The following is a 27,978-nucleotide window of genomic DNA, read 5'->3' as shown; positions in this document are numbered from 1 at the left end:
TTACTGCCGGTGTCCACTGCTGGGTTCGGGGATTGTTGCCGTGACAGGCACTGTAGACCTTACGGCCGCAGCTACGGGCAGCAGCATCGACAATAGATGCAGAGAACATGGTCCACTCAGAATCTATGTCTCCAACATCCCCTGGACTCTGGTCAAAGCTCTCCCGGAGGTGGGAGTTGAATACGTCCCTGGCCGAGGCCTCTACCAGACGTTCAACAGCAGACCCTCAGTATGCGCTTGGGCCTGCCAAGTCTGTCCGGCTTTCTCCTCTTCCAGCGGATCCAACTCACCACCATGTGGTGATCAGTGGACAGCTCAGCCCCTCTCTTCACCCAAGTGTCCAAAACATGCGGCCGAAGATCTGATGATACGACAACAAAGTCAATCGTCGACCTCCTGCCTAGGGTGTCCTGGTGCCAAGTGCATTGATGGACACCCTTATGCTTAAACATGGTGTTCATTATGGACAAGTCCAATAACGTCTATAGATAGTTAAGAAACACCACTCGGATTCAGATTGGGGAGGCCATTCCTCCCGATCACGCCTCTCCAGGTGTCACGGTCGTTTCCCATGTGGGCGTTGAAGTCCCCCAGCAGAATAATGGAGTCTCCGGGAGGGGCACTATCCAGCACCTCCGACAGGGGCGCCAGGAAGCCCGGGTACTCCACACTACCACCCGGCCCGTAGGCCGAAACAACAGTCAGAGACCTGTCCCCAACCTGTAGGCGCAAGGATGCGACCCTCTCATCCACCGGGGTAAACCCCAACACGAGATGGCTGAGGTGGGGGGCAACAAGCAAACCCACCTCAGCCCGCCGCCTCTCTCTGTGGGCCACTCCAGAGTAGAAGAGAGTCCAGCCCCTCTCGAGGAGATGGGTTCCAGGGCCCATGCTGTGCATGAAGGTGAGCCCGACTATTTCTAGTCGATATCTCTCGACCTCCCGCACAAGCTCAGGCTCTTTCCCCCCAGTGAGGTGACATTCCACGTCCCTAGACCAGCCTAAGCATCCGGGGATCGGGCCGCTAAGGTCTCCACCTTCGTCTACCGCCCAATCCTCTTTGCACACGCTCACAGTTTCCCCTGCAGGTGGTGGGTCCACCGGGGAATGGCCTCACGTCTCTGGTTCGGGCTTGGCCCAGCCGGGTCACGCAAGGAGCAGCCCAGCCACCAGGCTTTCCTTAACAGGAAATGTTAAGACCATAAAGATACAATATAAATAAAAAAAGATTGTTGGGTATAATTCATGTTGCTCTGAAACATCTTATTGTCTGTTGTTACAGGTTTTAACGTGAATGAGTGTTTATGTCCAAACTAATCCTCTAATATGTTTGAAATATTAAAAAGAGCTGATGATAATGGTGTTCATTTTAAAGATCAATTTAGCTGGAGTTAGATGTCTGCCACTTAACGGTGCTAAACATTAACCCGGCCTCTGTCAGTGATTGGTTGGCCACCGTATCAATCACTGCGTCCTGCGCTGTCATTGGACAGCACACTCCAGCGGGGAAAGCCCTCTAAAATGTTTATGGGGTTTGGATGTTTTCTGAGCGGACTTCAACAAAGTAACCAAACGACAGGAAACGCTACATAAGAACCTGGAGTCCGGACTGGAAAATATGCTGTAGTCTTCTCCTGAGCTCAACTGGACTTCAGAAGAAACACCCCGTCATCATGGAGCTGGAGGAGAAGAAGAAATATGGTAATTGTTTAAAGCTCCGGACCACGCTCTGCTTCGTTTGTACGGTTACCTTATCATTAGTTACATGTTAACTAGTTGTTATTAGGCTCAGCGCGACACAGTTCCTCAGTGTGATGTAGAGAAACAGGATCAGGCGCGTAAACTTTCAGGTTCTTGTTTTCCGCTTTAAAAATAATAATGATAAACAAATAACTGTTCTTCGGGATCTCGTGTAAGTACTACGTTCTTTCTCGGACTGTATGTAAATGAATATCCGAACAACCAGTTTAAACACGAGGCTTTATTACAGATAAACTGATGGTGCGCTTCTTGCATGGTAAAACCTCCCAGTTTATGTTGGGCTTGTCCAGTTGCTGCCACATTCCTCAGGCTGGTATGAAGGGCTGCAAACTATCTATAGAGCTAAACGTATTAGAAACTCCCCGACAATAAGTCAGCTGCCAGTTATTCTGATAGTTTCGTTTCACTCCCTGCTGGGCTTTTTATAATAGTGTTTTCACATGTGCACTGTTAAAAATAGCTCCCGTTTAGCTCCCTGGTGTGGTTGCACAGGGACTTGCAGAAGTATTCATTCCCCTGAAATCTTTTTTGTCAAGTTACAACCACAGGCTTCGATGTAAGTGGAAGGCTGTACATTGTTTTATTAAATGTGTGCGAATAAAAATCTAAAAAAGCGTGGGATGCATTTGTATACAAATGTGGTCAATAGTTTGTGGAACCACCCTGCAAGTCTTTTCTGGAGACCAAAATATTTAACCATTGTTCTTTGCAAAATAAGTCAGACTGGATTAAGGCTGAAACAGTTATTCTGTATAATTGTGATTAATCGATTATTGAAATAACCATTAACTAATTTAGTAATCGAATACTTAACAGGCTCTAACACATGCCATATGCTCACAGAAGACCCACACCAAAAATATATACATTTTGCATTTAAGATCGAAAACGTTTTATGTCTGTAAATATGCTCTATCAGGACTCATCAAGTGGCATAGCTGTAGCTTCACCTGGTTCAGCATCTGTAAAAAATCTCTTATTAAGCACCTTTTGCTATCTGATAATTCATCGATTAATTGAAAAAGTAGTTGACAGAGTAATCGATTAGCACAATAAATTTTCGTTGCAGCTCTAGACTGGATAAAGAGTGCCTGTCTTGCTGCTAATTTTTAATTGGATTTAGGTTGGGACTTTGACTGGGCCACACATGAATATGCTTTGTTCCAAACGATTCCACTGTCTTTTAGGAAGGTGAACATCCACCCCCCACTTTTTGCAGCTGTTAGCAAGTTTTCTTTTGGTATTGCCCTGTATTTCTCCATCTCCATCCATCATCTAATCATGTCTGATCTCTGGTCATCAAAAACATCCCCACAGAGCGATACCACAATGGGGGTGGTGCGTTCAAGCTGATGTTTAGTCGTAGATTTTTGCACCACATAGCATTTTACCTGTAGGCCAAATTATTCAGTTTTGGTCTCATCTGACCGGAGCGCCATCTTCCACATGCCTGCTTTGTCCCCTACATGATTTGTGACAAACTGCAAATAGAACTTCTTATGCTATTTTGAAGGGGTATCAGAGTAAAGTGGGCTTAAAAATAAATTTGATTTGTAAAAAATATCCATCTACTTTACTTCTACTTTGTGCTGATGAAAAGAATCCTAACAGAATACATTAAAGTTTGTGGTTGTAACTCAGCAAATTAATGTAAGCTGTTTATTTTATTTTATTTAACCGTTATTTTTCCAGGAACAAAATTCATTGAGATTATTTATGCGGTTTCCTAGGATGTTCTTGCTTGCTGCAAGGTTGCAAGTAGCCTACTACAGCAAATAGCACAGAGACAAGCTTGTTTACACCTAACATGGCAAGTTTTTAGGTCAGTAGTTTTAAGGTTTTTGTACAGTTCTTACTAGCACAGCTCCTACAGGATACTGACGTGCAGAAATGAGAAACAAAACACTGCTGTTTGCTGGCATCCATGGTTTGTTCCTACTTTGTCTGCACACACATTTCCACTCTGCCTGCCACATGATGGCTAAGTGATTCACTTACCCTCCAAGAAAGTTTGCTTTCTCTTTCTCTCCATTTCTCTCTCTCTCTCTCTCTTTGTCTGTCTGTGCTTGCTTGTGGAAATGCTGTAAGTTTCAGTTTAGAGTTTAATATAAAGCAAGAATACATTTTTGCATGTTAGTGCAGGGGAATTCATTTGTGGTGGCTTGGCTGCACTGCTGACATCAAATAACGGAGGTTTCCCTAGGGAAGTGTACTTACGAAACTGTCTGGATTACCCAAGGTAATATGTCTTAAGTGCACCTCAAAACCTAAAACTGATTCTAAAAGAAAACCTTAAATCGATGGGAGAACACTTTACGTTCACAGTGAAGGATTCATCAGCGTCTTTCTGTGTTGGAGTCAACTGAGTTATTTCAGGCTTGGGTTATAAAGAAACCTCAATGAAAGGATGCAAGAGCAGCTATACAGCCATGCCCTGCTAAAGATTACACATAATTATGTGCCATGTGGAGAGAAGTGGTTTCGAAATCTGATCTGAATTTTCCCCAGGAAGTTAAAGTTGTTTCAGCCTACATCTGCAGGTTGCTGTGAGCTCTTTTCTTGTACTGTACTGTACTCCTCTGCTATTGTAGCCACCCACTTCCATTTAAATGTTCTTGATAATACCTCTCCCAACCACAGAAAAACCCCGTGACTCAACTCACAGTTTTGCCGTTGTGCAAACTTTCCAGAAACCTTTCACACAGCAGCATGTTCAGACATCACAGCTCAGACAGCTCCTGTCTTTAAAGCCTTTTCAACACATAACATTAAATATTCATTCATTTAATGGAGCAATGCCACTCAGCTGTTCAGATGGCGATCATTAGCTTCAAACTGACACACACACACTGTAAAAAGAAATTTTAAAGGTTACAAAATATTAGCAGTTAAAATATTCCAATTTTTTTCCTAGCATTTTAGTTTGCAAATGTAATGTACAATTATAGATACATTGTGACAAGATTAGCTATTTCTTTTTGGTAACAAATTCTACCTATTCCCCTTTCATCTCCCCTGCTCAGACTACTACCACTCCCCAAAGGAGTGGTTGTTAGTTCTTCTTTGGGGCTTCTCCACACCGTAACTCTCCAGGATGTGGGGAAAACAGTAAAGATGGACTCATCAGAGAAATATACATGTTTCACATTGTCCACAGCCCAAGATTTGTGCTCCTTGCACCATTGAAACCGACGTTTGGCATTGGCATGAGTGACCAAAGGTTTGGCTATAGCAGCCCGGCCGTGTATATTGACCCTGTGGAGCTCCTGACGGACAGTTATGGTGGAAACAGGAGAGTTGAGGTGCACATTTAATTCTGCCGTGATTTGGGCAGCCGTGGTTTTATGTTTTTTGGATACAATCCGGGTTAGCACCCAAACATCCCTTTCAGACAGCTTCCTCTTGGGTCCACAGTTAATCCTGTTGGATGTGGTTCGTCCTTCTTGGTGGTATGCTGACATTACCATGGATACCGTGGCTCTTGATACATCATAAAGACTTGCTGTCTTGGTCACAGATGTGCCAGCAAGACATGCACCAACAATTTGTCCTCTTTTGAACTCTGGTTCCTTGTTAGCACTGTTGACCTACCATGGTTTGGATGCTAGTTGGCGTTTTGTGTGGTGTTACATGTTCTTCCAGTGTCTTTTGCCTACTGACATTTTTTTAATAAACCTCCAGAGGACTGTAGCGACTAAATGCTTATTTCAGAAGCGCAGTGGTGGAAAACAAAGTGTTTCCTGCTTAGTTTTATGGAAAAGAATTCCACCACAGATGTAGTGGCGCCGAGCATTTAAACTCCGAAAAATGGTTGAAATCTGGCCCAGAGGCGAAGGCTTAACCTTTCCGAATTTCCTAGAGGATTAAAAAGTATAGTAAGTTTATGTATAGTTTATTGTGTTGCTTCCTGTGTAGCTCCATAAATAGATCTGAACTTGGACTGAAAAGCCAAGATCACATGCAGGTACCCACACTGTTGGTCCCAAATGAGAGGCTATCAGTGAAGGATGCAATCATAAGCCAGAGTTAACGGTTTCCCAACTGTGTCATCTTAAAATAAAAATCCTAACATCATCTTATTGAAATAAAAGGCAGCACGCTTCCCAGCCAAGAGCATTTTCTCTGCATTTTCATGCAATAGAATGGCCCTGTCAAAGTTCAGACCTAGATCCATTGGAGAACCAGTGGCAACATTTGAACATTTATGTCCCCAGATGGTCCAGTCTGACTGAGCTGGAGCTGTCTTGCTTCTCAGAGGGGCTAAATGCAAACAAGTGCCACACTTTCTAGATTTCTATTTAGGAAAATGTATGGAAACACTGTGTCTGTTTCACTTTTACTGCAACATTGTGTTTTACTTCTTGTTGATCTATTACATGGAAGGTAGGGGGAGTAGTGGCCTAGAGGTTAGAACAGGAGGTTTACGTTCCGGAGGGGACACAAGATGCTGGGTTCGTATCCCACAGATTGCCACTCTGGGTCCCTGAGCAAGACCTTTTGCCCCAGAATGCTCCGTGGGTGCCGCGCAATGGCAGCCCACTGCTCCCTATAACCCATAAGGGATGGTTTAAATGCAGAGGACAAATTTCATTGTAATGTACATGTGCAATGACCAATAAAGATGATTAAGATTATAATTCCATGGTTTGAGGTTTTAATAGGTCAAAATTGTGAAAAGCTCCTGTATTATGAAAACGTTTACAAAGCACTGTAGCTGCATGTGAGTTTTTGACCGGGAGATGACTCATCACAAAAGGGAAAAAAAATGTCCGTTATTACTGGATGTTGGGAGGTATCAAGGAAATATGGGAGGGACATTTAGAAATGTCAGGCATCATCAAACTAAGCGTCTCATGAAAATACTTCCACTATGATGGTTGAAGTCCTTGGGTTGAGGTTTTTCTAAAAAAGTTTGTTTTTTCCTTAAGAACCTGGGTGATTTTAAAGGTAAAAGAAAAAGGTTTGCACATTTATTTCATTTCGTCCCATTTTAGTGACTTTTTAAGGGTAATTTCATTGGAGAGTAAGAGCCTAGAGCCTAGGAGAACTCAGAAAACATTAAAGCCTTTAAATGCTGGCACCAATTATAAAAGGTTGTGGTTTCAACTTTGAAGCGCTCTAATTAGATGTCATCCTACATGTCTGACCTAAGAAGCATTTTAGAATTAGAGTTCGGGATTAGTTGCATGACCGGTTGCTCCACAGTTTCCCAGTAAAGGCCTCATCCTCTGATGTGTTGTCGCTGCTGCAATTCAAACCAAACCATGAGTGTGGGCGTGGAAAGAGATCACATTCCAGTGGTTGATGACTTTATTTCATATGTATGACTAAATGTTTGTTTGACTTCGAAATGTCAAAGAGAGGGAGAAGTCCAAAACATCCGGTCGCCACCAATGGGAGCCAACAGAACAAAATGGAGTGGCTGGATTTTTGTTTTTTTTCTCATGGTGTTCAATGCAGTATCTAAATGTCTCCACAAGAGGGAGGAAACTGAAGCTGTTACAGCATATCCTCCCAACCATAGCAGGTGATTGTAAATGTTCAAACCCCACACCTGAAACTGATCAGTCATCCACACACGAAGCAAAATTCTTCCATGCTTCCTGAACACATCCCACAAACTTCTCCTCAGGTAACAATCTCCACCCCTTGTTTCACTCCCAGCGTCCCTGTAAATGCGTCTGCATGCTTTTGTGGGTGTGTGTGAGTCGTTTGTTTTTTTATTGATACTTTCCCCCACAGCATGAGGTTTGGGTGGAGTTCAAGAGGGATAATGTGCAGGTAGATCACAGATTGAAGAGGAGCAGTTTTTTCAACATAATCAGCAGTGGGGCAAGAGTGTAGGGTAAGGTGGAGCGTTGTGGACTATTCAGAGACAGGTTGGACTGGTTTTGCACTCTGCTTGTATTTCCCTAGTTTATATTCACTGGTAGCTGAGGAGAAGTGAACCAGGGAGCAGACTTTTTTTTGTACATCTCGGCGTTCGGCCCTGAAAAGAGTTTCAACATGCCTGAGAATGAGGAGCCCTATAGAAAACATGGTAACCGCACTTTATGCTTCTGTTGTTCTGTATTTATCACATAACATAAAATTTAGATCAAGGCTATGGTCGATCACTGTCTTCGTTGAAGTATAGTTGGGGGTGTGATAGAAGCAGCAGGATCAGTATGCCAGTAATGGGTGTGTTTGTTTGCAACCGGCTAGTTTTAGCAGTTTTGCTGATTGCATGGGTCTGTGAGAGCAGGGACCATTACTTTGCATCTGTGTTTCCACTGCTGGGCAGAGTCTTTTTCAGTGTGTTGTTATCGAAATTCTCTGGTGACATTTCAAACAATCATTTCATAGCTTAACAAGAACGCATGATAGAAGTGGTAGTGCCAAATGGCAGCACGCACATAAAATATGGTACTGATGCCTTTTAGGACAGGAAGTCATGGGACATCGCTACCCTAAATAAACATATGCATAATTATAGGAAGATCCAAGAGAGAATCATGCATTTATTTCCAATCTGATGTGTTAGGGTTCATAGATACTTTTTTCTTAATGCTAAGCAAAACACCACAAACTTCTTTCCATGATAAATTGCTAGAATATTTTTCTTAAAGGCTGCTGTTCCAGTCTCTCTGAATTTGAACAAAATAAGTCAATCCTGCAAAATAAGGCAGAAAAAGGGCTTCTCTAAATCTTTGATTTTTAAAACGTATGTTTTTTTTTTTTGACACATTCAAATTTTTATCTAGGAACTATAATTAAAGAGGATATGAAAACATTTTTTTCTTCCTTTCACCTGTCCAGCTGTGAGGGATCATTTAGAAGCAGAGGTGAAGTTACATTGTGTGAGATTAGTTTCTGTCAAACATGCTTACAGCTAAAGATTATAATATTAAATCACACTAACAGACATTCTCAGCACAGAAATTTTAATTTAAAAAAGACATGTTTAATACCTGCATTAATCTGATAAACCAGCCTTATTGGAAACGCACATTCTAATTTATTCAATATGACTTTTCTAAAAGGGGACATATGCAAAATTTGCTTTTAGCTGTTAAATATATTTTGTTGTGTGCTTCGAGTCTGTAGGACTGCAGAAAAGTTAAATTTGGTCTCTCCGGTTGATGCATAGATATCGTGTAAATACAGAAATAACACCATTATTTAAAGCATGCAGGTCTGCAGATTCGTCGTCTTCATTCTGCGCTGGGTCAGACTCTGGCTGAATGGACAAGTCTTCCATTGACATCTTTTGATAAATTTGGAAATAAAAAGTTTTTGTGCCGCTAGATAATTGTATCTCTGGTATCAAACTACAAAAATGGCCAAACGGGGGGGAGTGGTGTGCCCTTTGACCAGGAAGGGAGTGGGGTGTGAAGAGCCTCAATAGCATTTAAAGAGACGGCACCAAAACGAGTTGCTCTCAGGCACACTTCAGAACAGGGGTAAAAGAGGAGCCTGTGGAGCTACAAAAAGGAGTTCGGACCAAAGCATTGCAGTTCCACTTTATATAGACCACAACTGAATGATTCCATGTGTGAAAAAGAGGGATTTAAAAGCACATGTCCCCTTACAAATTGTAGATCCTTATCCTAATGAAGATTTCCAAAATACTGCCAACGTTTCCAATTCTAATATGTTTAATGATGGACAGAGTTTGGAATTTAAGGATAAAACTGATTTAAGGATACAACTGAGCAACAATACTCCATTCAGTCTTCCTGTTATCTGCTGATAGATACCTTCTCCTGTAGCATGAATGAACCCTAGACATGCCGGTATGTTGTAGAAAATAATTTCTTGTTTTAAATTGTTTCTTCCGTTTGTTTTTCAGTTTTTTTTAAACACTTTCACATCAGTTTAGGTTGGGGGTCTCATTTTGTTTAGGCAGCAAATTCTGAGAATGTTCAGCTAGTTGTTTTATTTGGGTCACCTTCTGGTTGCATTTTTGAAAGCAGATACATCTACGTGGACGAGGTCATGCAGTTACACTAACTGTTAATGGTGCTATCACAAGAAGCAGGCCAGGCAGTGAGCCATCCGGAGATGATGTACCTGAGATGAATGCAGCAGTACAGAACAAGACAGTGGAGAGGGAGAGACAGACTTTCTGCTGTGTTTACCGACATGCAGTGTGTTGCAAAGATTTAAGCTTTTAGGTCACATTTTGGCAAATGATGTGCCACTTCCTCCCTTTGGTTCACTCCTGCTCGTTGGTTTGCCTTTTTGCTTTCTCACTGTCAGCAAACTGTAATGGCTTCTACTTGCAAGTGAACCGTCCGGGACTCATATCTTTAGGCTCTGGTCTCCAGAGCACAGATGAGTTGTCACGCCAGCCCAAACAAAGCGAACCATACGAGGAGAGGAAGTCTGGTCTGTTTAAAGCAGACCAGAGTATTGTCTTTGCAAAATGATAGATCGTTTATGTATGCTGCATTAACTGATCAAGAAAACATTGGATTTGTGTGTTTCCAACTGACTGGTCACCTTCCAGGTTCAATCAAGTTGAAAATTGTCTGATTGTGGTCACCAGCTGATTGTGTGGTGCAAGTGGACATAAAACCTAATTTAAAATGTTTTATGTATTTTGGACAGAAGTGGATAGATTAGCTAAAAATTGTTCTCAAGAGAATTACTCTGGTAATGTACATATTCAGGTGTGTTACAGACTGCAAAATGAATACCAATATTTACTAAATAATAAATTTGGACAAAAGAAACTTTCCCAAATCCACATTTTTCACAACATGGAACATTTGAAACCAACACTGGCAGTAGGTAATGTCTGTATATGTTAAAACCGTGTATAGCATAACCAGTGATAATATCTACCATTTACGGATTTTTTTCCACTTGAACTCCAAATTGCACAACAGGCTCAGAAGATGGAAACAAATATTAGAAAAATGAAGCTTGTGTACAAAACAAGCTACTCTTTAACATAAACTGTAGGTGTGTGTCTGGTGCGTTTTAGGTTAAAAGATGTTCGTTCATCATTCAGTGAAGTAACTAAAGGTGGGTAAAGTAGCTGAATTGTATTCACATAAGAGTAGCCTTAAATATAATAGTTATTAGTATTATGGTTTATTTTATTCAAAGAAACTACTCGTACATGTAACTAGTTGCTTGATTTGTGGAAGAGGGTTTATCACGCTTGTCTCCACAGTTAAACAGAAGCTATGTTCTGGCTTTCAAGGAGTCTAGTTTATCAATTTTACCAGGACTCCTTATAAATAGGATAGGTGTTATCAAAGTAAAGTACTATGAGATACTCCAGCCCCATTAGCAGCTCATGTATTTTACATTTGCTACCTCTCTCATGGTTTTTCTCTTACTTACTCACTGGGGAGGAATTTAGCCGGTTGCCAGGCGTGTCACGCTTGAAAGGGAAACATCAGCTGACAGAAGAAAGGCAGGAAGACCCGGACTCGCTGTGTTAATGTGAAATCAGTTTGCCCTGTATGGATGTCACCAGGGTGGGAACCACACAGGCTTTAAGAATCCATTCCCTTGGCTGAAAAGGCAAGCAATTAGAAGTTGGGCAAATTCTTATTTTAATGCGGAAACATTTAGAACCATGCCAGAAAACACATAAATATCATGTCTTTTTGATAGCCGAGAGGTGGACGGTACACTATGGCCCAATTTTATTTAAATGCTGGAAAAGCAACTTGGAACTTTCAAAGTAGCACAATCATTTCAAATGAATCTGTAGGTTTCTAATGTTGGAAAAACGTCAACACAAAAAATGTCCAATGAGATTTTTATTATTCTGTGATGCTGTTATTGAATACATGACACACCATTGTTAGTGTAAATCCGTGTGCACCATTTCCTAAACCGGTTTGGCACATACCTCCTATTCATTGGCTCTGGTCTGAGATTCTTGCTGTGTGATCACCTTGAGTAGAATGCTGTGGTATCATTATGTCCACACACATCTAAAACGAAGATGCTTAACATGACATCTTGATCATTAAAAAAAAACAGATGCGGTATTTATTCCTACTGTAAATAACGTGATCAACACTGATTGGTCACAAGTAAGGTTTATTAGTATGGTGACGATATGTAAAACATTTTGATTTTGCTTGATAAACTTAAGCGACAGCAGAGAATAACTACCCACTAAATTTAGCAGTACAATATGCACAGTTTTCTACCTTTTTGCCGTTTTGCTTTTTCTAAGTAACAAAGGGAGTGTAACAAGCTGATGTTGGAGGCGACTGTGGCTCAGTAGGAAGAGTAGTCGTCTTGCAATCGGAAGGTTGTGGGTTCGATTCCAGCTTCCTCCTGCTGTATATTGATGTGCCCCTGGGTAAGGCACTTTACCTCAAGTTGCCTACCAATCTGTGTATCGGTGTATGAATGTGTGAGTGTTAGTGAGTGCAATTGGGTGAATGTGGCTCTAGTGTAAAGCACTTTGAGCGGTCTGTATGACTGGAAAGGCGCTATATAAATTCAGTCCATTTACCATTTATGTTTGGTGCTTAATAAGTCAGGTTATCTGCTCATGTAGAGCCTGCTGTCAGCTGCTTAATAATCAATGTCACTTTAAACAGTGTTACCTTAACAAGAGTGAGTGATGCACTTAGATTTCACACTGAATGTCTGTTTTCTCCAAGTCTAGAAATATTTCCAAACCGCCAATTATTATTATTATTTTTTAAACCAGTAAGGAAAAAGTATTGTAGCATACTTTCAGCCAGCTGGCCGGCTCTGTGCAGCAACAGAAGGGAGTTATAAATTATCGTATGCTCCATGCAATTGGAGAAATAATTTGAGCACTTTTAAAACTAACTTTTTTAAACTCCCGTATACCTTGATGCCTGTGTACTTATTTAAAAAAAATCCTGGTTTAAAATAAGAACAGACATGACCTTTTACAAGTTTGTGTTCGTATTTCTCTTAAGTTATTAATGCCGTTTGTTTCATGCAGGTGACCCCAGAAAATATGACTCCTCATTCAAGGGTCCCATCCACAATAGGTGAGGCCAAGATGCCAGTGTTGGATTTCTCATTCTGTAGTTGACGAAAGGTTTCATTCAGTCTCTTCTCCTTTCTCACCTAGGGGCTGCACAGATATCATATGCTGCATCCTCTTTATTATCGCTGTACTGGGCTATATTGCAGTGGGGATACTTGGTAAATATTCATAGTTTGGTTTGCCTCAAAAAATCCAGTTATAAGCTGTCCTATATCCAAATATTTAGAATCTTTGTGCTTCCAGCCTGGTCCCAAGGTGATCCGAGGAAGGTGATCTACCCCACAGATAGTCGAGGCCAGTTCTGTGGGCAGGCCGGTACTCCACTCGAGTGAGTTATTTAAACAGATCTTTAGATGACGATGTGATTGTTGCGCACATTCTTTTCATTTATCAATGCAAAACACACAAGTTACACCATGCTGTAAAATGTATCATCTGTTTTGTTTATAATTACACAACATCTGCCTAAAGTATAGAAAAGTCAATATTTTTGAAATTGTGATTTCTTTACCAAAATACTGATGCACTTGTTGGATAAAATACGAAACTGATATAACGGTACAATCATCTTTTAGACGCTCATCGCTCTTTCTAGTTAACCTGCTGTGGGATTTTTTTTTTTATCCCCTGTTTTAGTTCAGCAACACTTGCAAATGTTTTTCTTGATGCAAATTTGTTTATTCAAATCTGTGTAAATACGTGTGCTGGGTCCATCTGCTCACTCCCCAACGAGAAAATAATTTTCATCTTGAAGTTCGATTAATATTTCAAACGCTTTCTAATTCAAATGTTAAGGCCTTGTTAAATGGCATTTAAAAATAATCTTTGCACTAACTTAAGTATTTAAACTTAGTCTGATTTGTTTTATTCCTTTCTGCTTTCTACAGGAATAAAAGGCTGCTGTTTTACTTCAACATCATGAAGTGTGCCAGCCCCATGGTGCTGCTTTCATTCCAGTGTCCGACCACACAGGTGTGAACTCAGCCTGCTCCTCTCTCCTCCATGCTGTATTTAGTTTCCTGGGGAAATTCGACGTTTGTATACTACTAGGAGCTGGGATATACGCTGCAATCTTATTCTTCATGCTGTTATTTGCACTTAGATGTGTGTGGAGAAGTGCCCCGACAGGTTCATGACCTTAGCCAGAAACTACTACGAGGACTTTGAGTACTACAAAAACTTCTGCAAGGAGGGCGTAACAAATAAAATGGTGATTTTTGTTTTCTATCCCAGTAACATTTCTTAATAACTTGAAGAGATCAATGTATTCACCTTTTATTACCTTTGTCTGTGTTTTGTTCTGTATTTCAGAGCATACCAGAAATTCTTAGTGCCCGTCTCTGCCCTGCCATGCTGACCCCCAGCAAGCCATGTGAGTGGATTCTCTTCATGTACAGTACCTTCCTGAAGTATTTATACTCCTGAAACGTTGTGAGATTAAAGCCACAAACTTGTATTTAATTTAGAGTGTGTGTGTGATGCTCCAACACAGTTAGGTAATATTTTGTAGAACCACTTTTTGCTGCCAGAATAACTCAAGCTCAGACGGAGAGCACCTGTGAACACAGATTTTCCATTAGATTTAGGTCCGAGCATTGAATTAGCTATTCTAACAGATGACATAAGCCATTTCATTGTCTTCCATCATCTGCCCATTAACTTGACCAGCTTTCCACCACCATGTCTCACTGTGGAGATGGTGTGTTAAGGGTGAAGCGCAGTGTGGGTTTTCTGTCTTGCATGGTGGCTTTCATGTTCAGTATTTATCTAATCTAACCAGAGCACCTTCTTTATTGCACTTCACAAAAGTATCCACTACTTTGTGTTGGACTATTACATCAAATCCCAATAAAATACACTGACGTTTGTGGCTGTAATAGGACAATTTTATAAAAGGTTTTTTTTTAATGGGGCTCTATGTAAAATAGCCTTTTTTTTCAAAGATGATCTAAAGTTTTATTGCATACCTCCAGTTGACAAATCGGTAGTGTTGCTATATACCTTTTAATATGGTTTATAGAACTGTACTTTGAGTACCTTGTTTGAAGTGTTTCGTCTATTCCCTGCCCTGTCCTTTAGTCACCCGTAGGTGCTTTCCAGCTTTGGGCTCTATAGGAGGTGTAATAACTGTAGGAAACAGGACCACCTTTGATGATGGACGAGGAAACGTGAGAAACGCTAAGGATCTCGTGGACGGAGTAACGTGAGTACTTCTGTGGCACTGTTATGACACTATTAAAGAGCAGTTGACCCAAAATACCACAAGCAGTTATTACAAGATGCAGGCAGTCAGGTTTCACGCTGTGGAAACGAATCTCTTCTCAGGAATGCCACTGTGGTTATGGAGGCCCGTCAGGTGGTTATGAAAATCTTTGAGGATTATACGCAGTCCTGGTACTGGATCCTCATGTGAGTAACTAACCCTTGTCCTTCTGGTCTCTTTTGTTGTTTTTCTAGTCTGTCTGATTTAAATGCCAGCTAAATTTGCTGTGCACCATTTCTGTGCTTACTGTTTTAACCTTCTTCTGCAGAGGACTGGTCATTGCCATGGTCCTCAGTCTGCTTTTCATCATCCTCATGCGCTTCCTGGGCGGCATCATGGTCTGGATCATCATCGTCGCTGTGATAGTAGTAATAGGATACGGTAAGTGCCAAAAGCACGTGATCTCATTCATCTTTCTACTTTTCTCCAAATAATTCAGTTTGTCTGTAGCTTGCTTTGAAAGGTAATTTAGAACAGTTGAAGAAAGCTGATTCAGAAAACTAATATGTGCCTTGCTGTGTATTCATGGTCATTTTTTTAAGACCTAGAAAGAACTGAATGGCTCATTTGCACCATTTTGATCTGAAGCACCTTGGAATAAATTGGGTAGCATTTGTTTTCAAAGCGGCCACCGAAGCATCTCTCGCCACAAAAACGTGTGCTTTTATTTTTATTTTATTTTATTTTTTTTACTTCTTGTTTTGTGTGGATGTTCCACAGCATACACTAACAGCGGTTTTGTTAAATTATTTTCAAGTATGCCTCCAGGACCCAAAGATGGGACTAATTCATTGTTGTCAAAGTCAAAAGAAGGTCTCCAGCCTCAAGTCAAGTTCTAACTTTAAATTTCAAGTCTTAAACAACTCATTTGTCCAGACCTGTAATTTTTCAGAGGAATTAATATAATCATTGCTGGCGTTCCCTTTTTAGAGTAAATATTGACTGAAACATACAAAACAGTCAGTAAAATGAGAAATGAAATACAAATCAACTAGAAACTATACAAAATAAATGACCTCCATGTAACCAGCTACTGTAAAAAGAAAAAAGTCTGCTTCTGTAATAATAGTGGATCATTAAAATCAGCCAATAAATCAAATCATTTCTACAACTTTACTTTATTAGCATTTGATCATAGCATCATACTGCGTTGCTGTCTATGCTAGCTAGGAAATACAGAGTTTGCTTCGGTTGAGGCTTGTAGTCTAGAGAGCTGCCGTGCACACGCAATAATCTGAAGAAATTAATTCATTTTGAATGAAGGAAATACTGTAAAGTCCTTTAGATCCATGTAAATACAAACGTCAGGGAAAGAACACAAGATGTTTGTGATATTCTAAACCATATAGTTAGAAAAAAAAGAGATTGTAACATTAATATTCTCTGGGGATATTTTGGACCTCTCTTCTTTAAAATGTTTTTGTTTACTGAGATTTGCCTTTTTATAAGGTCTTTGCAGCATTTCAGCCATATTAGATCTGGAGTTTGGGTCATTTTCCCAGTCAGTGTAGATATGTTGCTGAGTTTGGGTTTATTGCTCTGTAAGAGCAAACAAGCTTAAATCATCCCAAAACTGTGCTTGATAGCTTGAGGTGTTTCTGCTGAGATGCAGTGTTTACGTTCCTCTTAGATGCGCAGCATTGCAATGTAAAAATATTGCCCGTCTGATCTGACTAATCAAAAAACACATTAGTCTGTAGTCCCTTTCATGAAATAAAGTGTTCAAAATTAGTATTTTTTACTTTTTCATAACTTCCACCTCATTGTCAAGTTACCTCCATAGAACACGCACAGTACAACACATTTCAATTTACAGATTGTTACAAGTTACCCCTTATTCTAAACTTTGGACATCAAAGCTTATGCCTTCTCACAAATCCTGGCAAAATCCCATAACTTACAAGTGAGAGGGGAATATAATCACCAAAAAGATTCTATTAAAGTAAAAATTGTATTGAATAGATTCATCATACACAGTGATATATTTGATGCAAAACCCCAAAGTTCAAATGCATAAGAACAGTACGGGGTTTTTGAATGCAGAAATGTTCATGAAACGTACAGAATCGTTACTGATTACTCACTTTTACTGATTACTCACATGGAGGTGATCAACCTCTGGCTCTGCTGAGGTGTTCAGGAAGCGCCCTTCAGCTTGTCTACATTGTTGGCCCTGGTGTCTTTCATTTACCTTTGTACAATACTCCGATTCACTATGGGGTTTTGGTCAGCTACATCTGCTGTGGAGCCTCGCACAGTGATCCCATGAAAGTAGATTTTGGTACTTTGGCCGTGTGGGCAGATGCCAAGTTCTGCTGGAAAATGAAAACAGCATCTCTGTAAAGCTTGTCATCAGAGGGGAAATGTGGGAGTGCTCTGAGACTTTATGGTAGATGGCTGCGCTGACTTTGGACTTGAATAAAAAAGGTTGGACCAACACCAGAGGAAGATATGGCTCCCCAAATCAACATTATCTCCACTGTTCTTTCAGATTCTGTGACATAGGTTTCCAAATAATATGCAAAACTTTAACATGAAAGGAGTGTACTTGACCACTTAGCACTAGTCCAGTCCTCTCCTTGGCTAAAGAGAAGGAGCTTCTGATGTCTCTGCTTCAGGAGTGGCTTAAATCAAGGAATGTTACAGTTTATAGTTCATGTCCTAGTTATGTCTGAAGGTTTGTAGTGGAACTGTTCTGTGAAACAGGCTAGAGCTTCAGGAGACAAGTAACTCTCTGAACTCTAGCTAATAATAAATCACAATTAAAGTGTGTGAAATCTCACATACATGTGAGATTTCAAAAGGCCTCATTGCAGAACCAAATAAAGTAGTGGGGTGGACCGATCTAGAGTTACTCACCTCATGAGTAACATTCCTAAAAGGTTAAACGCATAGGCAGTGTGTGTGTGTGACGCATTCTCAGTTTTCTATTTTCAAGCCTAACTGCTACTGAATAAACTTCCCTTGGCTGAAGTCCATTGCTGTGTTCTGTTCTGGTGCATTTTGGTGTTAACCGTCCGATGTCATGCCACATGGTCTGTGCGTTCTCCCCTTAAACCCCCAGACTGCCTGTTAATGTGACATCGTCACTAAAGACTTGCAAGACGTGGTCTGTGGCTGGAATCGGTAAACAGTTGATTTGGGTTTTGCTTGTCAATCCTCTCAAGGGAAGGTTCTTCTACTGTTTCTACTATATTTTTGTATTTCTCCCACTGCTTGATGCAGCCCTCTGAGCAACCAGCTTATTGAGCAATGGTGTGCCTGCTGGATAACTCTGTCCCCTTTTTCTATGATCTTGTACAAGAACATAACACTTGTGTATTACATTTTTCTTTAAATTGGTTCCATTGGTACTCATTTCTGAGAAACTGAACTTAGAGTTGTCATTTGCTATAATCCATTGTCATTAAAATGAGTGGAAATAACTGCTTAAAATGTATCATTTTGTTCTAAATATAAAGGAATAAAGGAATTAGTTTTTTTTTTTGTTTTTTTATTGAAATTATTTTATTGAAATAACTTTTTGGTTTTCCTAATATATTGAGATGCACTTGCTGAAGGAACACTGCCAGATAGGACTTTAGAATGTATAATTTTTAGGCTGGTTCCATTATGTTGTCGTTTAAAATACTGTGTTTATTTCTCCTTTTAATAATGGTTTAAAATGTCTGCATTCTTTGTTTATTATAATGAAACATTGCCGTGTGCTGCTTTAGGCATCTTCCACTGCTACATGGAGTATGCTCACCTGAAGGGGGAGCCGGGTGCTAATGTGACCCTAAAGGAGCTGGGCTTCCAGACGGACTTCACAGTCTACCTGCATGTCAGACAAACATGGCTGGCCTTCAGTCAGTACTTAAAATCCTCCTACATGTTCTCTTGACTCAGAAAATATGTATTTGATTCTTATGAGCTCATCATCTTCCTTTTGTTTTTAGTGATTATTCTGGCCATTGTGGAGGTCATAATCATTCTACTGCTCATCTTCTTAAGGAAGAGGATCCTCATTGCCATTGCCCTCATTAAAGAGGCCAGCAGGTGAGATATTATCAGGGCACAAAACATGATGGAAGAAGGGAATAACGGATGATAAAGATGATGATGATGATCTCCCCAACTGTACAGTCTTTCATTCTTTATATATATATATATATATATATATATATATATATATATTGTCTACAGCATGTATCCAGCATGCTTAACAGACAAACTACTTATAGTGTGCAAACAATCATAAATAAGAGTAGTGGCTCTGATCCTCTAGTTTCCATATCATGGCTGGGAATCTTTCCAAATGGCTATATTTTCTTTGTTGTTAGCAAATTAAAAGTAGTAGCCTTCTTATAGCCAGCTGACCAGCAGTGTGCCTCATAAGGTGAAATGTCAGACATGTGCTCTATACAGAAAGAGAAAACTGTGGTCACTCCATCACTTCACTGGAATTTCAACACCCTTCCAACAATATTACAGGAATATTTTAGTTGTTTATTAAACCATGATATATCTCTGCATTAGTAACTGACCCATGCTGACCTGTAATCCTGTCTTTTTTCAGAGCCATTGCACATGTGATGTCATCCCTGTTCTACCCAATGTTCACTTTCATCCTCCTGGCAATAGTCATTGCTTACTGGGCAGTAACTGCTGTGTATCCTTTACAGTGACAGTTTGTCTTCCCTTTCTCGACCTCTTGGAAAAACAATAGCTGCCTCCTATAACCTGATCACCCAGCAGAGGGCAGCCTTGCAAAGACCCACTTTAGATTTGTTGCTCTGACTTTAACTCAGGTGAAAGCGGAAAGCAGAGTCTGATTTAAAACAGTGAATTGCCATTCAAAGCCATAAACTGAAAAAGACATGTTAAATATTTAGTGTCACAGTGCAGAATTCATGTTTGCAATACAGGTGCAAAGATTAGATCCTCTAGAAGATGAATATTGGTGCTGCATGCAGTACAGCTGTTAAAGCCAATGACTCGTTTAAAGTAAAGAAGCCTGATGGACCAAAATAAATTTGCAGTAAAAGAGATTTTTTTTTTTTTTAAGCGTTTTTTAAAGCGCAGAATTGTACAATAAGTAAAAGGTCAGTTTGACCTCTGTGGAGATTTTTTTTTTTTTTTTACAGCAGTGTTGTCAAACAGATTTCATCCCTTTTAGTTCTATTGCTCTACAGCAGTTTGAAGATTAAAGAGATAGTTCAGGATTTGTACTGTTCCTAGAGGCTGAGTTGCTAATCAGAGGAGGGGACAGGACCAATTTGGGCTTCCACCGTCTCAAAATAGCTCTAGTCTGATAAACGTTATACATGGAGGTGGGAGGCTGTGCACCACAGGTGATCTTCCTTTGTGAAAAGCATCCTGAGAACAGAATATGTTAAGTGTTTTTAGTCGAGAAAACCATCTGAAGGTGGCGTAAAAAGCTAAAATATTACTGCAGTCCCTTAGTTTTCTATCACTAACAGGAAACTCTTTGTGTTCTGCTCTTGGTGCATGGTTCTCACAGGAAGATCAGTGATGGCGCACAGCCTCCTACCTCCTTTAGATTTAAATAATCATCAACCTCTATGTAAATAACTCCCAAATGCAAACGTGATGATGGTTTCATTTTTCATAAATGATCCTTCACATTAAAATGCTGATGTTTTTGAGATTGGAGGCTTTAAATGGTAGACGTCCACTATGGTCTAAGCCCTGTCAGACTATGTTAGCTTCAGTCTGTGAAGCAAACTCATCTGGATTTGCATTAAATGAAGACACCAAAATAGTTATCTGCTTTAGATGAGAGATAAAATGCTTAAAACCCTTTAACCTCAATTCAGAAATCCTGAACTCTAAATCTAATACAGGGTTTTTCATTTTGTCATTTAGATGGAACAGAAATCAGGTGAAGAAAACAATGGTTGGTTAGACTAAGTTTGGTGCCTGGTCTTCTCCATGGTGTTTTGCTGAAATATTGAAATATGCTTGGTGTTGTTTTTTTGTTTTGTTTTTTGTATTAATGAGTATAGACCCTGACAGAGCAGTTTCTTGTCCACTTCCAATGAGTCCATCTACAAAGTGGTCAATGAGTCGGCGTGTGAGCACTCTGGACTAACTTGTGACCCAGCTGTAAGTTTTTCTTTCTTCTTTCCAGATAATCTCACTACAGTCACAGCAGCTTGGCGCCAAATCCTCTAGATCCTAATTCTATCCTGTTGTGTATGAAGTGACTCCTACTAAGCCTTCCTGTTTTTGTTTGTTTTTGTTTTAGAACTATTCAACAAGTGACATGAAAAAACAGTGCCCTGATTCAGGATGCCTTTTTGCCTTCTACGGTGGAGAAACTGTTTACCATAAATACTTGATCGGCCTGCAGTTCTACAACGTCTTCCTTTTCTTCTGGTGTGCCAACTTTGTCACTGCTCTGGGTCAGATGACTCTAGCTGGGGCTTTTGCCTCCTACTACTGGGCCTTCAACAAGCCAGATGATGTTCCCACCTTGCCTGTGTTTGCTTCCTTAGGTAGATCTCTAAGGTGTGTCTTCGTCTTAAAGGTCGTTTATCCTTTTAAATATTTTTTCAGCTGACGCCATGTTTTTGTGCCTGCCTTGTCTCTTGCATCTTTTCTTTTTTGTCAGGTATCACACAGGGACTCTGGCATTTGGTTCTCTTATCCTCTCAATCATTCAGATTATCAGAGTTCTGCTGGAGTATTTGGACCATAAGCTCAAAGGTGCGGCTCTCTGTGTAGTCCTGTGTTTATTTATTGATAAAGCTGTAATGTGTCATTGGAATAGTCTGTAAATTCCTTGGATTTAGATTTCTCTTGAATCTTCCTTTGGCAGGAGCCCAAAACAAATTTGCAAAGTTCCTGTTGTGCTGTCTGAAGTGCTGCTTCTGGTGTCTGGAGAAGTTTGTCAAATTCCTGAACAGAAACGCCTACATTATGGTGCGTGTTTGGTTAAGATTTATATTCAGTTATACAAACTGAGAATTGGTCTGAAGCAAGTTTAAAGAAAGTTGGATAGAAGACTTTATGTATTGGGTTGCTCAAAAAGGCTTTAGTCTGAAACAGCTGAGGGTTTATGTATTTTAACCTCTGGAGAAAAGTTTTTTTTATTTTTTATTTGTTATATGGACTTTAAACAACTAAATCTTCGCTTTAAGAGATACAAATAGCCATACGTGTTTTGGCTTTCTTGATAAATTGAAAATCAGACTGTTTTGTGTAAAATGAAATATTCATCAAAGTTGGGAAAACAGTCTTATCTCTACAATTACAATAAAATACTTAAAGTTGGAGGCATTTATACAGATAAAACTTCAGCTAAAAAGAAATACAGCTTGTTCCCTTCACTCTTGTCATAATAGGTTAAATCTCACCAACTGCTTTTATACATACCTCAATTAATTATTACATTTAATTTCTAAAAATAAGAACATAAGCTTTGATCAGGTATTCTGTGTTAAATTGTTTCTCTAAAATGTTATTTATTGTAACGATGCAGGGGCCTTAAGAAACCTTTATCCTATCGATTATTAGAACCACAGGCAATGTCACACTGTGTGAGACAGAGCAGCTGATGTTATACAGCTCTGCAATACAACAAGATTTCACAAATTTCTAAATAAAGACAAAATGATTAGTTAAAATGTAAGTAATACTAACTGTAAAACCCAGCATGTTCTGTGGACTCTTTAAAAGGATGAAACACAAAAGCTTAAAGCTTTTTTTTTTTTGGTGCTTCTCTAACCAAAACCATTTTTTAAAACTTTTTCTGCACTTAGTATTTTATTTATTTTTGTCACAGCAATTACGGCATACAGTTCACATTGAACTCTTAAGGTGGGTTTAGGCTGTCACAGTGGGCTGTATCCAGGGATTTACTGTTTTAAGCTGGAATGACTTTTACATGAGCAGACAAGCAGGTGACATCTTTGAAAGCAGATGTTTGTAAATCATCTTAATACTCAGCCAGGTTGGGGCTGTCATTAAAACTCTGACTTAGGACTCCACATTTTTCATCAACTGCATTTTTGTTTATTTTATGATCGCTGGCATCCTTTCCTGAATTAGGCTTTTTTTTTTTTTTTTTTTTTCCATTTACTGGACGTATTGTGCATGTTTGGCCTATAGGTGGCGATCTATGGCAAAAACTTCTGCACCTCTGCCCGTGATGCCTTCTTCCTTCTCATGAGAAACGTGATCAGGTAATTGTAAACACTGACCTACAATGTTTTTTGTTACTAGTATGTACTTTTTAAATTCATTTATTTTGTCCTAATTTGTTTAATCCACCAGGGTTGCCGTCGTGGATAAGGTGACAGATTTCCTGCTATTCTTGGGAAAACTGCTCATTGTTGGGCTTGTAGGTGAGAAGCTGTTTTATTTGATAAATTGTAATGCAAATCACACATAAAACTAAAGTAGTTAAATGTTGTTAATATTGGTAGTGAGCTGTAGGTTTACCACAGCTGATCCTGCATTATCATATTCAACTTAGCCAGTGTTAGGACATTCTGAAGTATGAGTAAAGTTTCAGCAGTTCAACTAGAAAAACACCAATCAGATGTGGGGCTGATTTCTGATCTCAGGTTTTTGTAAAGATTTATTTTACCAATACTAATTATGGTTTGTTTTCATTTTTCTGAAATAACTACATTTATACAAGCTTCTAAATATTTAATTTCCTAGCCTTCCTGCTGTGATCAGTTGGTTATATTAGAAGGGGTGATGCTGTAAAGAGAAACCAGTTGGTGTAAAAACAGCTTTACTACTCTAAAACGAAGAAAAACGCTGACATTAGTGCAGAATTCTTCGAAAAGACAGGTTGTCAGACATGTCTTTATGATGCCTCATATAGCAATTCTATAAAGACAGCTACAGGCAAACCTGATCTGAGCACATTCAAATTCATCCATTTTAAATGGACCTTGGCCTGTCCATTCTGCACAAAGTTACAAAAATTGGGAGGTGCACGACCAGGCACTGAAATGGTGCACAGGGGTGGGAAAGTCACGTTTGCATCACTGTTGGCGCATGCACCCTTTCACCATGTTCAATGTGTCAAGTATAAACCTAGCTTTAGCTTCCCTGTTATCTGCCAAAGTCAGCTACAAGTCAGCTCCATCTTTCACCAGTTTGTTAAAACGACCCCAAGATGGCGATGGTTCCTTCGTGGTGTAGTGGGGTAAGGTGGTGTCTTTAATACAGGAGACCTAGGTTTGATTCCTAAATGCGTCAGGAAGGACATCCGGCATAAAAACCATGTCATTATAGAAATGCACCAGGATTTAAAATGGCTGCCAACACATCAGTGTACTTTGACATGAATACTGTTACAATATAAGCTTGTTTTGTTAAACGGTTAAATGTGGCATTTTTCTGCTCAGGGGTCTTTGCCTTCTTTTTCTTCTCTGGACGAGTGAAAGCCTTTGAGAACACAGCTCCCCACCTCCACTATTATTGGGTGCCAATCCTGGTAAGTGACTTTTAAATTGGTCTTTTTAAATTTTTAAGGAAACATCTGATAAGGTACAGATCAACATTGCTGTTGAATTGGCTTGTGTTTGTTGTCCTGACCCTGCCTGTGTGTGTTTTATGAATGACATCCATGGCTCATGTTTCCCCCACCAGACTCTGGTGATTGGCTCGTATCTCATTGCCCATGGATTCTTCAGTGTATACGCCATGTGTGTGGACACGCTGTTCCTCTGTTTCTGTAAGTCATGATAGTGTTGGTTTTTAGCACAGTGTTAAATAATTGTTTCTGAGATTGTATTAAGGAGTGGTGTGAAAAGAGCCAATTGGCTCAGTCAAACCTTTCCTGACTTTTCTCCTGGGTTTGGTGCTTTCACTAATTCTTAAGTCCTTTTAAAATGGTGAACCACAGCTACATTTCTGCATGATTGCAATATAACAGCCTGGTTAATTTGTTCTGTATTGAAAGTTGTGGCTGCTTGGAGATGAACTTTGAATGTCTTTGGGTGCTTTTTCTTGCTTGCTTTTTGACTTTCTATTTTTTGTCTCTATTTTCCCCTCTCTCACTTCCATTTCCCTTAATACTGCTATTCCTCTATCTACTAATCTTCTGCTCCACCAATTAACCCACACACCCGCACATACACACATGCAATAAGGTGAAGACCTGGAGCGCAACGACGGTTCAACTGAGAGGCCTTATTACATGTCTTCAACCATCCATGAGATTCTGTGGAAGGTCAAGGCAGAAGATCCGTCTGTGTCTCCTGCACAGCGGCTGCAGGTTGAAGACTCCCCAATCAAAAAGACTCAGGAGAAGGACAACGCTTAGAGACAAGGACTTTTACTGACTTTGCACAACAAAATCCAGATGCTATCCGCTAATCCATATTTGTGAGGAACTGAAACTTTGACGCCAAGTAGGAGAATACCTTGCCTTAAATGCAGCCTTTCTAAGTTATGAATAGCCATCCAAAAGTCCCTGTTGCCTTTTCGTTGTTTATGCCACACAGAAGTAAACTGTCTAATTAATAAATAAATACTGGGAGACCAAACAATGTGTCTAACATGAGGGACAAGCTGGTGCATGTTTAGCCCCACATGTGGGCACCCAGAGCACTGATGCATTGTTACATCTGAGAGGAGAAAAGTGAAGGCTGTGGGAAAAATGGGGGGTAGAGATTAGCTTGGATTACTGCTGGAATAAAAGACACGTTCTGTAGTGAGTCAGCTCAACATGAGGAAGTTGGATTTAAATCATTTGGTTTTAACAAGCGGACTAGGATGGAGTAACCCACTACAGTAGCGCAAAAGCAAAGCAACCCTATAATCCCGAACAATGATCATGCAATCCTAATTTGGCAAAACACGGTTTTGTTTATTTTCAGTTTATTTTACAGTTGAGCCCAAAATTATTCATACCCCTGGGAGATTTAGCTTTAAAGTAATATTTCAATGTTATCAGCAATATATTTCTGATTTGAGGTAACACTAACATTTTGGAGCAACCCAGCCAGAGTCTTGACTTGAATCTGAGGAAGGAGCTAAAGATTAGGGTGATGACAAGGAGGCCTTCCAACTTTAAAGACTTGGGGCCTGTCACCACAGATAAATCATCAAAATACAAGTGGAGGGACGTAACGGTGGTGTGGGGCTAAAACCTGTGACCCCTGTTCGAGGCCTCAGTCCTTGACGCAGGCTGTCGTGGGTTCGAGTCCCCAGCCCGTTAACATTTGCTGCATGTACCCCCACTAGCTCATTGTCAAAAAAAAAAGAGAATGAAGGCCACTAGGGCTGCTAAAAACATTACAAATACCAGTACAGACATGCAAAAAGCTGTTTAGCAACTGATGGTTGAATTTTAAACATGCATTTTTACATAAAACATTTTATGTGCATTTTATTTCCAGCAAAAAAAAATGTTCTTTGCTGTATGACTATAATTTCTGAATCTATGGGGTATGGCTGGGTTTTGTCTTAACTTTAAATCAGGAACAGTTCAGCCCTATTTTACTTGCTGACTGAAGATCAAACCTTATCAGAGGTTCTTGCCACTCAAGAGTTGACATTTCCATAAATTGGTTAATCCCATCTTTGTAGACCTATTAGGCCACTGCATTTTGGGCTGAGCACTTGTTCAAAAGTGTAGAAAGGGAGTAATTTGTAACACGAGATTATGATGCAGTAGTGCTTCAGTGCATTTATTTTCTTCTTTGGGCATGTGGGGATGTCTGTTCAGGTAAGCATGTGGACACTGAATTACTGGTTTATTCTGAGGGGAACTGGCTGCCATTTTGACCCTGTTGCCTTGTTAAATGGTTGCTCCCGCTGCCAGTGGGAACGTAAAGACCTTGTTGTGACAGTCATCATCATATTTGTTCTCTATAGTTTAAAGCCGCCTAACATGTTACAGTTAATGTCCAAACCACTCTGTCAATAATCCTGTTATTCTCAGTAACGCACTTTATTTTCACACTAAACCATATTTGATTTAACTCTATCAGTAAATGCTAACAGGACTAAGCAGGGTTTTTGCTTTGTTTTCTGTATTGAAGATATTTTGTAGCAAAACACAGAATGTGGCAATACAGAGTCATGATCAGTATTGCATGTTTCTATTTGAATATTTAAAGCTGCATGCTGTTTTTCCTATTAAACGAAACAGATTTTGTCTCTGAAACTTTCCTCTACCAACACATTGAAGTTTAGTTCTTTGTTGAAATGTTTTGAGCAGATTAATTAGTTTTTTTTTTTTTTAAACTGAATCTTTTTCAGTGGAGGACCTGGAGAGGAACGACGGCAGTGTTGAGAGGCCATACCTGATGCCCGATAGCCTCCGTAAGATCCTGAATAAGAAGAACAAGACCAAGCCAGCTGAGTAGAACATTTGATTAAACTGTCCAGCTTCAGTGAGGCGAGGCCATTAAGTAACAGTGACTGTGGATTTGAGCAAAATGTTGCCAAGGACAAGAACCAAAGGCCCAGAATCATCACGATTTGCCGGTGACATTCAGTGGTGTCAAAGGTATTTACTTAGAAATGGTTCAGAGCTTTTGTCCAGCTTGTCTGCATCTTAACATGTCCTCATACTGCCATGTCCTCCTTTTTTTTTTTCGTAGATGCTTAAGTTTTCCAGTTTAGTGAATTTTGTTTAGATTTAGAAATGTTTCATTTTTATTGTGTTGCATGTTTTTAATTGTTCGAATTGTCTTGAGCATGTTTTTATATTGTTATATGAAGGTAAATTGTAACCTCTTGATTTTTAAAGCTCTTTTATCACTTTATGTCCCATTCTATTGTATTAGTAGATACCAAAGGCCTCCTCTACACTTACTACAATTACACACAGCAAAGTATCTGATGCGGTTTTTAAGTTTTTATTAGCAAATGTATGGAGAAGATTTTAATAGAAACAAAAGCACAATTTATATAAATGTACAGGTTCATTTTTGGGGCTTTTATTGTTTTTGAAGTTGAAATGTTTTGAAATAAAGCTGTTTTGTATAAAAAA

At 39.7% G+C, this 27,978-nt stretch overlaps 1 protein-coding gene across 3 annotated transcripts; it reads left to right on the top strand.

Moving 5' to 3' along the window:
• The first annotated feature begins 1,517 nt into the window (after positions 1 to 1,517).
• LOC124863293 (choline transporter-like protein 2) lies at positions 1,518 to 27,978 on the top strand. 3 transcript variants are annotated; one of them, XM_047357621.1, is made up of 22 exons: positions 1,518 to 1,701; positions 12,698 to 12,746; positions 12,830 to 12,903; positions 12,989 to 13,073; positions 13,633 to 13,717; positions 13,848 to 13,955; positions 14,057 to 14,117; positions 14,825 to 14,948; positions 15,071 to 15,154; positions 15,277 to 15,389; positions 18,725 to 18,856; positions 18,947 to 19,046; positions 19,567 to 19,659; positions 21,032 to 21,116; positions 21,259 to 21,521; positions 21,625 to 21,719; positions 21,832 to 21,935; positions 23,124 to 23,197; positions 23,289 to 23,359; positions 24,380 to 24,468; positions 24,624 to 24,708; positions 25,127 to 25,522. In XM_047357621.1, the coding sequence occupies exons 1-22, from the start codon at positions 1,674 to 1,676 to the stop codon at positions 25,297 to 25,299; spliced, it is 2,175 nt and encodes a 724-aa protein (XP_047213577.1). In that variant the 5' UTR covers positions 1,518 to 1,673; the 3' UTR covers positions 25,300 to 25,522. The 3 variants fall into 3 exon arrangements, with proteins under 3 accessions (XP_047213577.1, XP_047213576.1, XP_047213579.1); XM_047357620.1 differs by lacking the exon at positions 1,518 to 1,701 and adding an exon at positions 7,647 to 7,801; XM_047357623.1 differs by lacking the exons at positions 1,518 to 1,701; positions 25,127 to 25,522 and adding exons at positions 7,678 to 7,801; positions 27,243 to 27,978.

Source organism: Girardinichthys multiradiatus, chromosome X (assembly GCF_021462225.1).
Source record: "Girardinichthys multiradiatus isolate DD_20200921_A chromosome X, DD_fGirMul_XY1, whole genome shotgun sequence".
NCBI lineage: Eukaryota > Metazoa > Chordata > Actinopteri > Cyprinodontiformes > Goodeidae > Girardinichthys > Girardinichthys multiradiatus.
Note: the sequence above shows the minus strand (reverse complement) of the source record. Positions and strands in the feature narration are given on the sequence as shown.

Excerpts from the sequence above, each read along its gene's own strand:
- LOC124863293 (XM_047357620.1), top strand. The coding sequence starts at position 7,768 with ATGCCTGAGAATGAGGAGCCCTATAGAAAACATG. Across the intron at positions 15,390-18,724 it reads GATAGTAGTAATAGGATACG|GCATCTTCCACTGCTACATG; the intron begins GTAAGTGCCAAA and ends GTGCTGCTTTAG. Across the intron at positions 21,522-21,624 it reads TCCTTAGGTAGATCTCTAAG|GTATCACACAGGGACTCTGG; the intron begins GTGTGTCTTCGT and ends CTTTTTTGTCAG.